Source organism: Patella vulgata, chromosome 4 (genome assembly GCF_932274485.2).
Source record: "Patella vulgata chromosome 4, xgPatVulg1.2, whole genome shotgun sequence".
Taxonomy (NCBI): domain Eukaryota; kingdom Metazoa; phylum Mollusca; class Gastropoda; family Patellidae; genus Patella; species Patella vulgata.
In genome coordinates, this window is record NC_065882.2 from 40,703,867 (window position 1) to 40,720,693 (window position 16,827).

Here is a 16,827-nt window from a genome sequence, read left to right on the forward strand (position 1 = left end):
GTTATGACCTCTATAGGGTCCACAAGCTAAATACAGGATTTTTCGTACAATCAGGGGCCATAATTCAGGAACTTACGGTCCGATATGCACGAATATCGAAAGGAACTGAGATCTTTGAGTTATAAAGTTACATTTCAAGTTTCATCAAAATCGAATTAAAACTGCGACCTCTATAGGGTCCACAACCTTGATATACCATATTTTTACAAGCGGCGGCCATTTTGTCCGGCAATTTTGGGCCGATTTTCACTAAATTCAAACTCAACCTTCATTACGGTGTAACGGTGATATAATCAAACTTTTTTTTTTAATCGGATAATAATTGTGACCTCCAGAGGAACCACAAGCTAAAAAAAGCGATTTTGCGTACAATCAGGGGCCATAATTCATGAAGTTACTATCCAATATGCGCAAATATCGAAAGGAACCATGATCTTTAGGTTATAAACATGCATTTCAAGTTTCATCAAAATCGAATTAAAATTGTGACCTATACAGGGTCCACAACCTTGATTTACCATATTTTTACACTATTCGCGTACAAACGGCTGCCATTTTGTCAGGCAATTTTGGTCCGATTTTCACGAAATTCGAACTCAACCTTCCTTAGGGTGTAACAGTGATATAATAATACATTTTTTAAATCGGATAAAAATTATGACCTCTATAGGGTCCACAAGCTAAAAACGCGATTTTTCGTACATTCAGGGTCCATAATTCAGGAAGTTACAGTCCGATATGCACGAATATCGAAAGGAACTGAGATCTTTGGGTTATAAACATACATTTCAAGTTTCAACAAAATCGGATAAAAATTGTGACCTCTATAGGGGCAATAATCCATGAAGTTTCGATCCGATAGATGCCAATATCGAAAGCAGCCAAGATCTTTTGGGGTAAACCTATATTTCAAGTTTCGTCAAAATCGGACAAGAATTGTGACCTGTAGAGAGTCCACAAACAAATTGTGGACGGACGGACGGACTGACGGACAGAGCGACGACAATATACATCCACATGAAAATGTGAGCGTATAAAAATTGGTGAGTGAAGCTAGCTTACCAAATTCGAACTCAGCCATCCTTAGGGTGTAACGGTGATATAATAATACGTTTTTTTAAATCGGATTAAAATTATGACCTCTATAGGGTCCACAAGCTAAAAACGCGATTTTTCGTACAATCAGGGGCCATAATTCAGAAAGTTAGGGTCCGATATGCGCAAATATCGAAAGGAACCAAGATCTTTGGGTTATAAACTTACATTTCAAGTTTCAACAAAATCGGATAAAAATTGTGACCTCTACAGGGTCCACAAGCTAAAAACGTGATTTATCATACAAACAGGGGCCATAATCCATGAAGTTTCGATTCGATACATGCCAATATCGTACAATCAGGGGACATAATTCAGGAAGTTACGGTCCGATATGCGTGAATATCGAAAGGAACCGAGATCTTTGGGTTATAAACGTACATTTCAAGTTTCAACAAAATTGGATAAAAATTGTGACCTCTATAGTGTCCACAACCTTGATATACCATATTTTTACGCTATTTGAGATCGAAGGGCGGCCATTTTGTCTGTCAGTTTTGGGCAGATTTTCACGAAATTCGAACATAGCTGTCCTTAGGGTGTAAGAGTGATATAATAATACGTTTTTTTAAATCAGTTTCGTCAATATCGGATAAGAATTGTGACTTGTAGACAGGCATCGATATTTCCGCGTACATGCGCACGGAATGCGCAGGCACATTTGCTTTAAAAAAAACTTTTTTGCAGGCACAATTTTAAAGATGTAGCCACGCCGGGCGGCGCTATTTTTTTCCGCCCAGCACAAAGAAAAAATCGAAGGAAGCCGCCCAGTTGTATTTAAACCCCTTCGTCCTTCTCTGTACACAAACTCAGCGCTCGAAATTTACCACGGCAATTAAACGGCAAAGCCATGGTTAAAGCCGATGTACGCAAACCATGTCTGTCACGGCATAATTTATTTTTGTGTGCCGTAGTAGACCCTATCATACCAAATTAGTTTAAAGAAAGATGTATTGGTATTTTGTTTATTTATACTTAGAAGATGTGTAGGCCTAGGTTTATTCATTTTACAATTATTCTACGGTCTTTATATTTGTTTATTTGCCGTAAATAGGTCACCCAGACAAATTTACGGCACTCCAATGTTAAAGGTTTGAATGTCGTAATTGTCCTACACGTGCCTGCAAATTTTCACGATGTTTCTTATTTTATTTCTTACCTGTGTTGACCGTGGATTTGCTACGGGCCGAGAGTAGGACTAGGAGGACGATGAGAGCTTTCTCAGTTTCTGCCTGATCTGATTCTCATTCCACCGTAATAATAATAATATTCGTGAGACACGTACAACAACTTTACAAACAAGTCAAATAATACATGTTTTAATTATAAATATCTACCTGTTGTCATAATTCGTTGTACTCAAATAAAACACAAACACCGTTTTAAGAATTGTTTTAATTTTTAATCTCAAAGTAATAAAGAAATATTTGAAAAAAAAACACAACAAAACAACAAATACCGAAAGGTCCTCAACTTATCTATCCAGAGAAACAGAGTGGGGCGGGACAATTTTATGCTCGGTTGGGTGGTGTCAAAAAGTTTTTAGATCCCTGTATCATTGATGAAAATTAAGTGAATTTGGTAAAATTTGAATATATAAATGGAAATTTGATTTGCACTGAACCAAATACAAAAGGCAGCAGATGCTCTGAAAATACACCAAGAAGGGTTTAATTTTCATAAAAGACCACGCCCCCCTCCCAAAAATTTGTTTGCCTCGCACCACTCACCAAATCCTGGATACATCCCTGTGTTTCAGTATGACCCTGCAGGCACATTTTCAAGTGTGTGCGCAGGCACACTCAACTTTTATAGACCCCTGCAAAAGGGAAACCCGTAAAAACTCATATAGATATATTGAATAATTACCGGTTGTGTCATCATCATCTCTTGTAGTTTTTTCAACTTGCGCCAAATTAGCAGAATCAAATTTGGATGTGAAGAGCAAATTACCAAACCTAAACTCCATTTCAAAATAGTAATATCCTCTTTACATTCAGTATCTGAAACAAACATTTGTGAATTAGATAAAATTATGTACCAGTAAATAATCCGAACTAGAAGAGGTCCAGCAGTTAGCAAGCTAAATATATGAAGCAAGTTGACCATTAATTTGCTTACTGAAGTACTCTGATTTGCATTGTACTTTGCCAGGTGAATCCATACAGTACCATCTCTTATCTTGAAACACAGAGGGTTGAGAGATGAGGTTTTTTATCTAGTTGACCATACGAAAGAGTGCTTATGCGTAATCACTAGATGTAGTGGCCAGAACTGAAATCTGAATTACTGCACGCTGGATTTCTCTAGTTCTAGTCTCCGCCATTGGGCCTGCATATCAATCGGAGAAACCCTATATATCTGCAATATGAGAATACCGCTCTTCCCCACCTCTGTTCTTAGGCTATTTTGGAATTCTTACCTTCTATTTTTCAGTGTGATTCTTTATTTTTAGCTTAAAGGAATCATTTCTCGCTACATCTAATACAAATTTATATTAATTCAAAACTATTTTCAAGTAGAATATTGTGATTAAAAAAAAAATGCAGTCTGGGCATGTTTGTGTATGGTTGATAAGTTCAAAATCTACTTGAAAATAGTGTTGAATTATTATAAATTTATGTTAGATATGGCGAGAAATGATTCCTTTCAGTGAAAAATAAAGAATCACAGTGAAAAATAAAGAATCACGGTGAAAAATTGAAGGTAAGGATTCCAAAATAGCCTTAGAACAGAGGTGGGGAAGATCAGTATTTTCATATTGCAGCTATATAGGGACGGTCAGCGGACAGCTTCCAGTCAGAGAGTTCCTAAAGGAACCAGTGAAAATTACTCATTGATTCGAATACTTTATTTGGGAAATCTCTTCATTATACTACTATCAATGTTGTATTAAAATCTGATTAAAACTGCCTGTGTTGTAGATCGCAAAATGCTGATCAGCGGCTTCAAATCAGACAAATGTAAGATCGCTGTCACACTGTACAAGGCACCGTATCTTTCACCACCTAGCATTAAAAGGAGCTAAATCGCTAATATTTTCTCACTAAGACTAGTAAGATGTTCAGTTACATTGTTCAGGCGTTCACAGGGTCTAACACGCGACCATAGAGCAGTAAAACGTTGCCCAGTAAAATTGACTTTATTTTCGACAAGGATTCAATAGGACAGTTCCTGAATGTACAGGGCGAGTGTAATGAGACCTACGTTCAGAGCTGAACTAAAGGCGAGTGTAGTAATCTGAAGTAATGAGACCTACTGTCTGAACCATCGTAAATTTTAAACGAATTTCTTCTATTATGATCAAACTACTAACTTTGGTTATTATAAACTTACCTGTGTGTTTTTAAATCAACTGCCGTTAGTTAAAATCCATTGCACAATTTAATATCCCAACGAATAAAAAAGTTCTCTCTTGAAAAAATTTAATTCCCACAAACTTTTGACATGGAGAAATACCAAAATGGAAGCCGATTACGTCACTCTTCAGGAGAGATCATTTTGTATAAAGGGGTTACAAGATGTCACGGTTTGCAGTACTTTTACGACAATTCAAGTTTTGTGTAATCCCGGCTCGGTATTGAGATTAGGCGTTCATACATATAACTGCCCGTATTCCTTTATTTTGTTACTATCTTTAACATTCTAGTAAAATTTATAGCTTTTACCTATTGAAATATTTTGTTTTAATCATATTTTTGATTAGAGTCGGGTGAATGAATTTTCTTTTGAACACAAATATGACACAAAAAAATGACATTCGTTTTACGGGTCTTAAATTTTACTAATGAATATCTTTAATATCTTGCCAGGGGGGTAAAAGTATGATACATGTACGTTTCGGTAATCAATACCTTCTACAGTGAATAAATCCCACATCCCCACTCAGTCATAAACTTGCATGTTGTACTTGTAGAGCATTTCCGACAGTCTATTTTTCAAAATTTTCTTGGCGAGGTCCCAAATGGACTCGCTACTTTGGCACTAACAAGGGGAATTCACAAGTCTGTTTGTTTGGCATTTTGTTCTCTAGTCGGATAAACTAGTGATCAGGCGACGGACGGTATCTGGGCAGATCTATTTATCTCGACGATCAGTGCCTGACAGAATACTGTAAGACAGCATTTACAGCAGTCTATTTTTCAAAATTTTCTGGGGGAGGACTCCCTACTTTGACGCTCGTGAGTGGGCTTCATCGTGATTTGCAAGTCTGTTCGTTTGACACTTTACCTCATCGATCAGTGCCTGAAATACTGCCAGGCTGCATTTCCGGCAACCTGTTTTTCAAAATTTTCTGGGGGAGGCCCCCTACCCCTAGTTGAAGCTCGTGCCTTTGCCCCCTTAACCTTGGACTTTGCCCCTCCAATCACCGACGGCTGGCGCCGCCACTGGGTGGGGGCTATGGTGTGATTTAAGTATTATTTACAATAAAAAAAAAAATAAATAATTGATAAAAGAAAATATTTTCATCAGGCTGACCTTAAAAATATCTTTGTTTCACCAAACCCGACCCACAATCGAGGAGAAGGGTCGGTAGGTCGGGTTTTTTTTCAGATTTTTTTTTAAAGTCAGAGAAATCAATACAGAAAACTTATTAGCTGTATACTACAGATTCATTAATTTTGTTTAATGAATTTGGGGTCTGACGTAAAAAGTAACGAACTGAAAGTTTTTATTAAACTTAAGAGCTAATTTGACAGCTTAATAATTTTCCGGGTGGAAACATTCGTCTTCTTTATTGGCAAACAAATCAATGACATCGGGATTTTTCGTGATGCCCGACTCGCACACGATTAGCCACGAACTTGAAGTGTGAAACTCCTTCAACACGTTTTTAACGATAGTGCGCGTTGTGCTTTCATTTTTCTCGAATCAAACCATAGCCATAGTATAGGGAAATAACTCTCATGATATATTTCAGGTTGACACACAAAATAAAATAAAAAGATCGTGGAAAAGTGCAATAAAATAATTTAAGTCGGGGGTGGTTTTAGTTAGTCGGTCGCGTTAGGCGAAACAAAGATATTTTTAAGGTCAGCCTCATGAACAATAAATATTGCACCATATCACAATACTGTCAAAACTGTAATCAGTTGATTTTTTTCGCTCCCCAAACTCAAACGATCGAAATGATTGCAACACGTGGTTGTCAAAATCTGTGTCATACCCTGCAACAGATTCAATAGTTTCGCCCAACACGGGAGGAAAGCCATGTTGTCTTGAACTCCGTCAAAAATACATAAATAAAATACGTCCATTTTTTCAAGAGAACTTTAAATTGTGCAATGGATTTTATTTAACGGGGGTTGATTTCAAACACACAGGTAAGTTTACAATAACCAAAGATAAGTAGTTTGATCATAATTCTAGAAATCCGTTTAAAATTTACGATGGTTCAGACAGTACGTTCAGAGAGCTAAACTTATATAAGCCAGAATCTGTCATCTTCATCTACAACTCACACCTTACCATGATTATGTTTTTTCCGTCATTTACCTGTGTGATATGGAGAAAAAAACCCCGCATATTTAAGTGTAATTTAATCTACACATGCTGTATGAAAATATTTTCATCATGAACAATAAATATTGCACCATATCACAATACTGTCAAAACTGTAATCAGTTGATATTTTTCGTTGCCCAAACTCAAACGATCGAAATGATTGCAACACGTGGTTGTCAAAATCTGTGTCATACCCTGCAACAGATTCAATGGTTTCGCCCAACACGGGAGGAAAGCCATGTTGTCTTGAACTCCGTCAAAAATACATAAATAAAATACGTCCATTTTTTCAAGAGAGAACTTTAAATTGTGCAATGGATTTTATTTAACGGGGGTTGATTTCAAACACACAGGTAAGTTTATAATAACCAAAGATAAGTAGTTTGATCATAATCGAAGAAATCTGTTTAAAATTTACGATGGTTCAGACAGTACAGTTCAGAGAGCTAAACGTATAAGCCAGAATCTGTCATCTTCATCTACAACTCACACCTTACCATGATTATGTTTTTTCCGCCATTTACCTGTGTGATATGGAGAAAAAAACCCGCATATTTAAGTGTAATTTAATCTACACATGCTGTATGAAAACATTCTTGACATAGGCCCTAAATCATAATAATTTTCATTTTTTCAGCACCCATCTTGTAAACGATCATGGTTGCTGACCACGTGACAAAGGTAACATCCAATCAACGATGTTAGAAATGTCACATGCTTGTAAAATGACAATCGTCGAATTTTCGAGTTTAAAGGGCCAATCCCGATACTTTTTTGGGGAATAAAACGGGCCCGACTAATCACCGGAATTCACCGGAATTCATTTACAATCACCGGAATTCACATACAATCACCGGAATTCACATACAATCACCGGAATTCACTTCGAAAAACCCCGATTCCTCCCACAAAACTAATTTATTTTAAATGTATAATACATTATAATGTAACGAATTACTATTTTGATATCTCCACAGGCCAAATAAAGGCCCTGTGTGTGTATTTATTTGAAAGACTACCGGAATTAATTTCAAATATATGCATCATGGTTATGATAACGTGCGCGTCGTATTACCCAATAGGCCGAACTCCAAAATAACACTAAAAAACAATTTGCGTCGAGTTACCCAATAACTCCAAAATAACAACCAATAACTTCAAAAATATTGACTGTGGAAACACAAAATAACAATTTAGTATGAGTTTAAGAAGCGTGACTGGTTTTTTTCCAAATCGGAGGTTCACGGGAGATAACTCGTGTATGTGATTTTTGTTGACAAGAAACTTATGTTAACTTACGTTGCAATTCGTTGTAATGTATTGTAATTAGAGATTGATTAATAATTCTTTTGTTATGATAGTATATTATGTTGTGATTGTATGTGATTTGTCACTTTATACAATGACAATATTTACATTTAATATGATTTGTAAATCCGATATTTTGACCATTAAAGGGAGATTACTCGACATGTGTGGAGAAAATCTCGTAACTCGTCATATTTGAGATGTTTTAAAACAATTATGTGTAGAACCTATTTGTAATTCATCAAAAAGCCTCTTTTATCAGCATTTACGTCCTAATTTTAACATACAATATTATTTGACCAAATCCATACACCGGAATTCACTTTGGAGATATCAGAATTCGCCCGTACAATCTTCCTATTTACTTATATTTTCCATTAATATTTATATTAAATTTAAAACACATAAAATCACCGGAATTCACATTGAAAACATACAAACACCGGGATTCACTTTCAACATATCTGAATTCGCACTGAAGACCTTCGTATTTACTAATATTTTACATTAATAATAAATTACTTTCAATCACCGGGATTCACTTTGAAAACATATAAACATCGGAATTCACTTTCAACATATCGGAAATCGCACTTAAGACCTTCGTTTTTACTAATATTTTACATTAATAATAAATTACTTTTAAACACCGAAAATCACTGGAATTCACATTGAAAACATATAAACACCGGAATTCACTTTCAAATATCGGAATTCGCACTTCAGACCTTCGTACTCGATCACAAATATTTTACAGTAATAATAAATTACTTTAAAACACCGGAATTCACTTACAAAATATCTGAATTCCCATATTAGACCTTCATATTTACTAATATTTTACATAAATCAAAAATTACTTTAAAACACCGGAATTCACTTTGAGAAAATCGGTATTTGCCCCAAGACAATTGTATTTACTTATATTTTGGATTAATATTAATACTAGAATGTATCTGCTGTAACGATATTTCCGGATGGTCAACTCGGGGTAACACAATAAAAACACGGCAGTAATCCATGTAAAATGTCAAACCGAACATTTCTCGAATGAAGATGAGCTAAGCTTATTCGAAAATTAACTTAGTAATAATCAACCAATCAAATAATTATAAAGTCTCATCAATAATGGTTTGGATGTTTTCATAGATAATCGGTTGTAGCATGAAGCAGTCCAGATTAAATGAAGTGTAATTTTAATAATATGTCAATAGTAGGCATATAGAATGTTCACCAGTTCATTGTCATTGTAAAATGTGACAAATCACATACAATCACACCTCCAAAAAACATAACAAATTATAATAACATGAGAATGAGAATTTATTTATTTCTAAACAAGTTACGATGTCGATGACCGAAAGTGACAATCGGCGCAATTTGCAATTATAAATAAATAAATATAGCTATAGCTATAATATTAAATTGTTTATTTTAATAAACTATTATCAATCTTTTATTACAATACATTACAACGAATTGCAACGAAAGTATACATTAGTTTCTTGTCAACAAAAATCACATACACGTGTTATCTCCCGTGAACCTCCGATTTGGGCACAAATCAGCGAGGCTTCTTAAATTCAACTAAATTGTTATATTGTGTTTCCACAGTCAACATTTTTGGGGTTATTGGCTGTTATTTTGGAGTTATTGGGTAATTCCACGCAAATTGTTATTATGTGTTATTTTGGAGTTCGGCCTATTGGGTAATACGACGCGCCCTACGTTATCATAATCATGATGCATATATTTGAAATGAATTCCGGTAGTCTTTCAAATAAATTCACCTACAGCGCCTTTTTCTGGCCTGCGGAGAGATCAAAATGTATTATACATTTAAAATAAGTGAGTTTTGTGTGAGGAATCGGGGATTTTAGAAGTGAATTCCGGTGATTAGTCTACCCGAATAAAACTGCTTAATTTTGTGTTAAAATCCCTGAAAATCGTCTACCTAAGGGCCGAGCAACTAACTCAATATTCGTGATACTTCTCAAACAACTCAAAAACGTCAGTCTTCATCTGGAAATGGGGACCGGTGTCTCAATATGTATTATGCGGTATCTGGTTAAAATAAGATTTTTTTTAATAAAAATAATGTGTTGGTGAAATTTAAATTCGTTATCAAGTACAGCACGTGGGTCGTGCACTGTATAGACCTCTCAAGGAAGGGAATCGATCATCAAGTCACCCAACGAAAAAATTGACCCGAAATCTTAAAAGGGTTACGTGCTCGGATAAGCAGTTTTAACGATCACGTCCAAACGACTAAATATTTTGAGCTGAAATTTTGAGACAAGGTAAATACACCATTCCTCTATATTTTGGCGCTTAAATTTCATACGTACTCGGACATTTATTTTTGAGTCTCTGTTCAAATCGGGATAGTGCCTTTAAAGGACAATATTGGTGCGAGTCATTATCACATATGTGATAGAGCTGGTTAAACACATTCCGAATATAATTTTAACACCGAGATCATTGCTACAATAGCTGAGTAATACAGGTTTCCTGAATCGGAAGTGACGAAAAGTACGCCAAAGGAAAACATGAGTGTGACGAGTGATAACGGATTACAGGCGAATTTCTGCTCACTAATAATTCCTGCGAAGACCAAAAGTTGTTGTGTGAGATTGTGAGAGGATATCTGACAATTCATAAAAAGAATTGATTGCCAATAGATACACGAAAGAAGTACAGAACAAGTCTAGAAACATGCGTGGCTAGAAACATACGTCGCTCGTAGCTCGTCTGTGGCAAAACATAAACTAAGAAAAATTGTGACTGGTAGTGGCAATAAATTGTGTATAGGCAGGCAGTTCGGACCTCAAAGCACACAATTTTTCGCCTCCTCGTGAAAAATCCTTGAAATTAGAGAAAGATTCATAGTAAAACGTGTTGAACCTAGAGGCAGCCATTTTGTTTCAATTGGCGAACACTATCGACAAGACTGTCGAGCGTTGTCTGCAACAATTAAAGTATACAGTACAGTAGATAGGCTATATGACCATTGGCAGTGGCAATTAGGCAGTGCATCCTCAGTAAAACGTGTGGTGACCGTACTGCACAGTGTAACCTACTTTGATATAGGCTTGTTTAGTAGTGGTGAACAGTACAGTTGCACATGATAGAGTCATAGACAGTGCATACACACATCCACCAAACAGCGGTGAGTGACACGACATGAACGAACTTGCAGCTCCCGGTGGAGGTGGAGTTGGCGGCGGAAGAAGAGGGTCAGGGACTGGTAATGACACGTGGCACCAAACTAGAGTTTTACCAAATTCAGTTGTAATGTCCTTTGTATATATTTCGTTGTATAGCTGATAAAACTTTCCGACGTTTTGTCCAGCGAGAGCAAGAAACATATTTTGCTATGACACACATTGAAAATGTAAATAGTCACCTTTCTTGAATTGACATCATTCTTGTATCAGAGTTTGCCAATATTTTCAAAATAACTGAAAAAAAAAACATCCATTCAAATCCATCCTCATATTATTACAAAACTTTTATATAAGTACTTTGATGCAATATACATATATGATCAAGTCAGTTAAGTAACAGATATAGCCTTTATAGGTCAAAGCAAACATTTTCAAAATATAGAAACTTTCATTTCAGTTTATTTTGTCGAAAAATTGAGTGATACTCCAAAAACCATCAAGCATATTACTAGTATAGGAAGGATGGGACAAATTTACCTTTGATTAAATTTTGTGAACTGATTGCAGAGATGTGTACCACTTTGGTCTGTTTTTTGTTAGTACTAACTTCTAACTGCTATACACATATACTTCTGCATTTCAGAATCTAAAATCAAGCCAATGACCAATTTAACAGACTAAATTGGTTTTTAGGATGGCGCGCTGACAGGTATTCACGGTTGACTTGATGAACTCTGCTGTATGGTCATATATTATATAATTTGAGTACAGAATCTGCTATAGTCATCAAAATCTCAATAGCAAGATACCATCCAGCCAGGCTGTATTCATAATAAATTTTAGTAGAAACCGGTCCTGATTTCTTTGAACTTTTTCTTTAAAGAAAAATGTATTACGATTCTTTTGCTTTAAAGCTCTACAGAGACGGGCCTTTATTTTGAATGGTAGAGTGAAGTACATATTTCTTAAAATGAAAATATGTATCACAATTTCATTCATAAACAAACTCTATTTTTTATTCATGGTAAACTTATTATAGTCTGTGATAAGGAGAATTCTGCTGTGATCTGTTTAATCTCTGCAAAGTATATATTAGTGCACCACTTAATTCTATAGTAAGCTAAAATATTAATAAAAGATGTCCAAATTGTTTGGATTTTAATTTTATTTAAAATATAAAACAAATTTCAGTACGCAGTAGAATAAATCATCTACCTATGGAGTACCTATTTATATTGCGCGTAAAGGCTTTAGCAGCTTTGCAAGTATGGCTTCATAATATTATATACTTTTTGAAAATTAATTTAATCTTAAGTTATATTTTTCTGATTTGTTATTACTGTATTGGTTTTAGAAGTGCAAAAGTGTTCTTTTTTTAAATGCTTTTTATTTTGAGTTTGATATGTTGGTGATTAATTTGTTCACCTATAATTTGCATAGTCGCATCTCCATGAATACAGCCAGTTACGATTTCAACAATTTAACGCATTTTTTGTTTTTAATTTATTGATAATGGCTGACATCGTGATCAGCCTGTATACACCGAGTGTCGATCGAACATGCCTTGTACCAATTTTCAGCAAGATTGGATAATTTGTTCAAGTCCGATCCATTGTTAATTCAAGAATTTTGTGCCATTGACCCCTGTACGTGATCCCTGTGTTACAAAGTTATGTTCATGTTCAATATTATAAATTAAAACAAAACAATTCTAATCTCTTACTTCTCATTCTCAATTCCTACAGGTTACATACAAAGATGGTCTCATCATTAATACATCTAGATTGCTACAAATAATTTCCAGACAACCTGTGCGGTAACCTGTTAGGTTACCTGTCCTGAAATGGTTTGACTTAAAGATACATTATGGAAGATTAAATAAAGAGCTAACAATTCAAGATATAATAGAATATCATTTTTACCGCTGTTAAGATAATAAAAAGAAGACGTGGTTATCCATTTATCAAGGGCGTTGGACAGAAAATCGGATTAAAATCTAATGACAATCGGACCCATAAGATGCCATCGAGGGCATTGATTATGGTCTTTTTAATAAATGTCTAATTAATAGTTTATATAACATTTCAGACCTAAAGAAAGATCTGCAATAGTCAGATTTAGCTCTTGCATAATGTTTATGTTTAATTAAGCGAAAACATTAAATTTTAATGAAGGAGAAATGGGAAATTGAAAATATTTTTAAGTAAAGTAGATCAATAAAGAAATTGCAAAAAGACCTTACCTGTAAAAATTCTTATGCTCTTTAACAAATCTGTGTAGTTGTAACATGGTTTAATGTGATCAGCCTGTATACACCGAGTGTCGATCGAACATGCCTTGTACCAATTTTCAGCAAGATTGGATAATTTGTTCAAGTCCGATCCATTGTTAATTCAAGAATTTTGTGCCATTGACCCCTGTACGTGATCCCTGTGTTACAAAGTTATGTTCATGTTCAATATTATAAATTAAAACAAAACAATTCTAATCTCTTACTTCTCATTCTCAATTCCTACAGGTTACATACAAAGATGGTCTCATCATTAATACATCTAGATTGCTACAAATAATTTCCAGACAACCTGTGCGGTAACCTGTTAGGTTACCTGTCCTGAAATGGTTTGACTTAAAGATACATTATGGAAGATTAAATAAAGAGCTAACAATTCAAGATATAATAGAATATCATTTTTACCGCTGTTACGATAATAAAAAGAAGACGTGGTTATCCATTTATCAAGGGCGTTGGACAGAAAATCGGATTAAAATCTAATGACAATCGGACCCATAAGATGCCATCGAGGGCATTGATTATGGTCTTTTTAATAAATGTCTAATTAATAGTTTATATAACATTTCAGACCTAAAGAAAGATCTGCAATAGTCAGATTTAGCTCTTGCATAATGTTTATGTTTAATTAAGCGAAAACATTAAATTTTAATGAAGGAGAAATGGGAAATTGAAAATATTTTTAAGTAAAGTAGATCAATAAAGAAATTGCAAAAAGACCTTACCTGTAAAAATTCTTATGCTCTTTAACAAATCTGTGTAGTTGTAACATGGTTTAATGTAAATCGCACCTGTATGTGCGACTGTTTACTTGTCATGTAAATACAACTGTTGAGGGCGCAATAAGTTTAACGTATCCCAAATAAACACTTTAATGATATTCTGATTTTAATTTTCTGAATACTTATTAATATCTACTAAATGCAATGGGTATGATTCCACATTGAATCCGATACAGGTGTGGCTAATCCCATATGGGTAAAATATTGGACCCAGATGTATGTGGTAGATGCCATATACATAAGATATTGGCCCCAGATACACATGTGGGTAATCCCATATTGATACCATGTTGAACCCATATACATAATATACATGAATGTGGTTATATCATACCCATACCACATAAGCTTCTGGTGCACATATGCATAATCCTTTCTGTACAGATTGGTTCACAAAACTAAAAGTATGGATTCAATAATGAACTTATACATACAAATACGTAATCCCATATGGATACCATATTGGCCCCAGATATACAAAAATCATATTATTCCCAGATACCAAATTATTCCCAGATACACACATGGGTAATCCCATATGGACACCATATTGGCCCCATGTATATAAAACAGAGTTGTTAATGTGGGTAACCCCATATAGACCCCATATTGGCCCAAGATACACACACTATAAGGTCAGGTTATCAATGTAAGAAAGAAGTACATGTAAGCATTATATCATTTGGCTTATCTCTGTGATATTAATATATACACAAATGAAAGTATGGATTCAATAATGAACTTATACATAGACTAATAAGTAATCTCATGTGGATACCATGTTGGCCCCAGATATACAAAAGTTATATGTAATCCCATACAGATATCATATTATCCCCAGATACACACATGGGTAATCCCATATGGACACCATATTGGCCCCATGTATAGAAAACAGAGTTGTTAATGTGGGAAATCCCATATAGATCCCATACTGGCCCCAGATACACACACTATACGGTAATATTATCAATGTAAAAAAGAAGTAACCATTATATCATTTGGCTTATCTTTGTGATATTAATATATACACAACTAAAAGTATGGATTCAATAATGAACTCATACATAGTCTAATAAGTAATCCCATATAGATACCATGTTGGCCCCAGATATGCAAAAGTTATATGTAATCCCATACAGATACCATATTATCCCCAGATACACACACGGGTAATCCCATATGGACACCATATTGGCCCCAAGTGTACAAAAACAGAGTTATTAATGTGGGAAATCCCATATTGGCCCCAGATACACACACTATACGGTCAGATTATCAATGTAAAAAAGAAGTAACCATTATATCATTTGGCTTGTCTCTGTGATATTAATATATATATGAAAATAAAGTGTATTTGAGTACAAAGACAAAGCAGTTCGTTGTGAGTTATGCAGTCAATAGCACCATGCTGCATGTGTTGGAATAGAAGATGTACTGTATGAGGCAATTACAAAAGACAGCAAAAAAACCCTGGCGACAATCCACTGCTATTGCCCCAAACCATGTAACGGCCTTGCAAATAAATTTCTAGTTAATCTGGTGAAGCTTGAGAATAAAGTGGACAACCTTAAGGAGGAAGTAGATACCCTGAATGAAAAAATGAACAAGATCGAAAATGGCGACCTCCCACAAGGAATGCGAGGTGCTGTCAAGCAAATAGCAGGTCACAGAGTGAGGAAAAAGAAAAGAACGAGACGCTCATGTACGAAATAGCAAACGATACGTCCAAGAAAGAAATGGCCGAGTTTCGTGGCCGTACCAGAAGGGCTACTAACCTGATAGTATTCAGACTCGAAGAAGATACATCCAAGGGAAAGGATCATGGTCAAATGAAAGATGAGGAATCAGTACATAAGATACTCAGAGAGATCTAGGGGAAACATGAACCAACAGAGATTCGTCGCTTGAGAAAACTCTATTGTAGTAAAGAGAAGGATGAGGCAGAACACGAGGAGACTGGCGCTAGTACTACCAAAAAGAACCAGCCCCTTCGACTGACCTTTGACCCTGAGAACGCCCGCGATGAAATCCTGAAAGCATTTCACAAGGTGAGGAAACAGGTACAGTCGGAAGAAGAGGACCACAGGACCATCAGCAAAATCATGTTGAAAATAGATCTGACCCCAAAGGAGAGAGAAGAGGAAGAGGACATTTTCCAGGAGCTTAAACAAAAGAGAGAGGCATCAAAAAACTCGGGGGACACAAACGCTCACTGGATTCGACGAGACGGCCGGGTTATGAACATCGGGAAATAGCCCGATCAGGCCACAGGGCAATGCCCAGCGACCAACCAGTAAACAGACGACATAGGAAAAATTTACATAGTTTTAAACAGGATTCACGTTCACATTCTTCACCTGATTCTGAAATAAGCGATTTCACATGTATGTACTTTAACGTGGACACAGTGACGACAAAAAAAGCAGAAATTCAAGCCGTGGTTGAGATGCACAGACCAGCAATCATAGGCATTACAGAACTGAAACCAAAATGGTCAAGATATGAAATTCAAGAAAGTGAGTTCAGCATCGTAGCCTATGAACTATTTCATAATCTTGAGCAAGATGGAAGAGGAATATGTCTTGATCTCGAAAGACCTGAAACCAATGATCTGGGATCGCGTAGACACGAAAACATTCAAAGAAGCATTGTTTGTTGATTGTACCACAGCTGGCAA

At 35.5% G+C, this 16,827-nt stretch overlaps 1 protein-coding gene across 1 annotated transcript in view; it reads right to left on the bottom strand.

Moving 5' to 3' along the window:
- Nucleotides 1-7,289, bottom strand: part of LOC126818857 (cytosolic carboxypeptidase-like protein 5) — a 44,761-nt gene extending 37,472 nt beyond the window's left edge. The window contains exons 1-2 of the mRNA XM_056100185.1: nucleotides 7,125-7,289; nucleotides 2,965-3,098 (exon numbers count right to left, since the gene is read on the bottom strand). Of these exons, the coding sequence (XP_055956160.1) occupies nucleotides 2,965-3,064 (100 nt within the window). The 5' untranslated portion in view covers nucleotides 3,065-3,098; nucleotides 7,125-7,289. The remainder of the gene's footprint in view (nucleotides 1-2,964; nucleotides 3,099-7,124) is intronic.
- Between the last annotated feature and the right edge of the window lie 9,538 nt (nucleotides 7,290-16,827).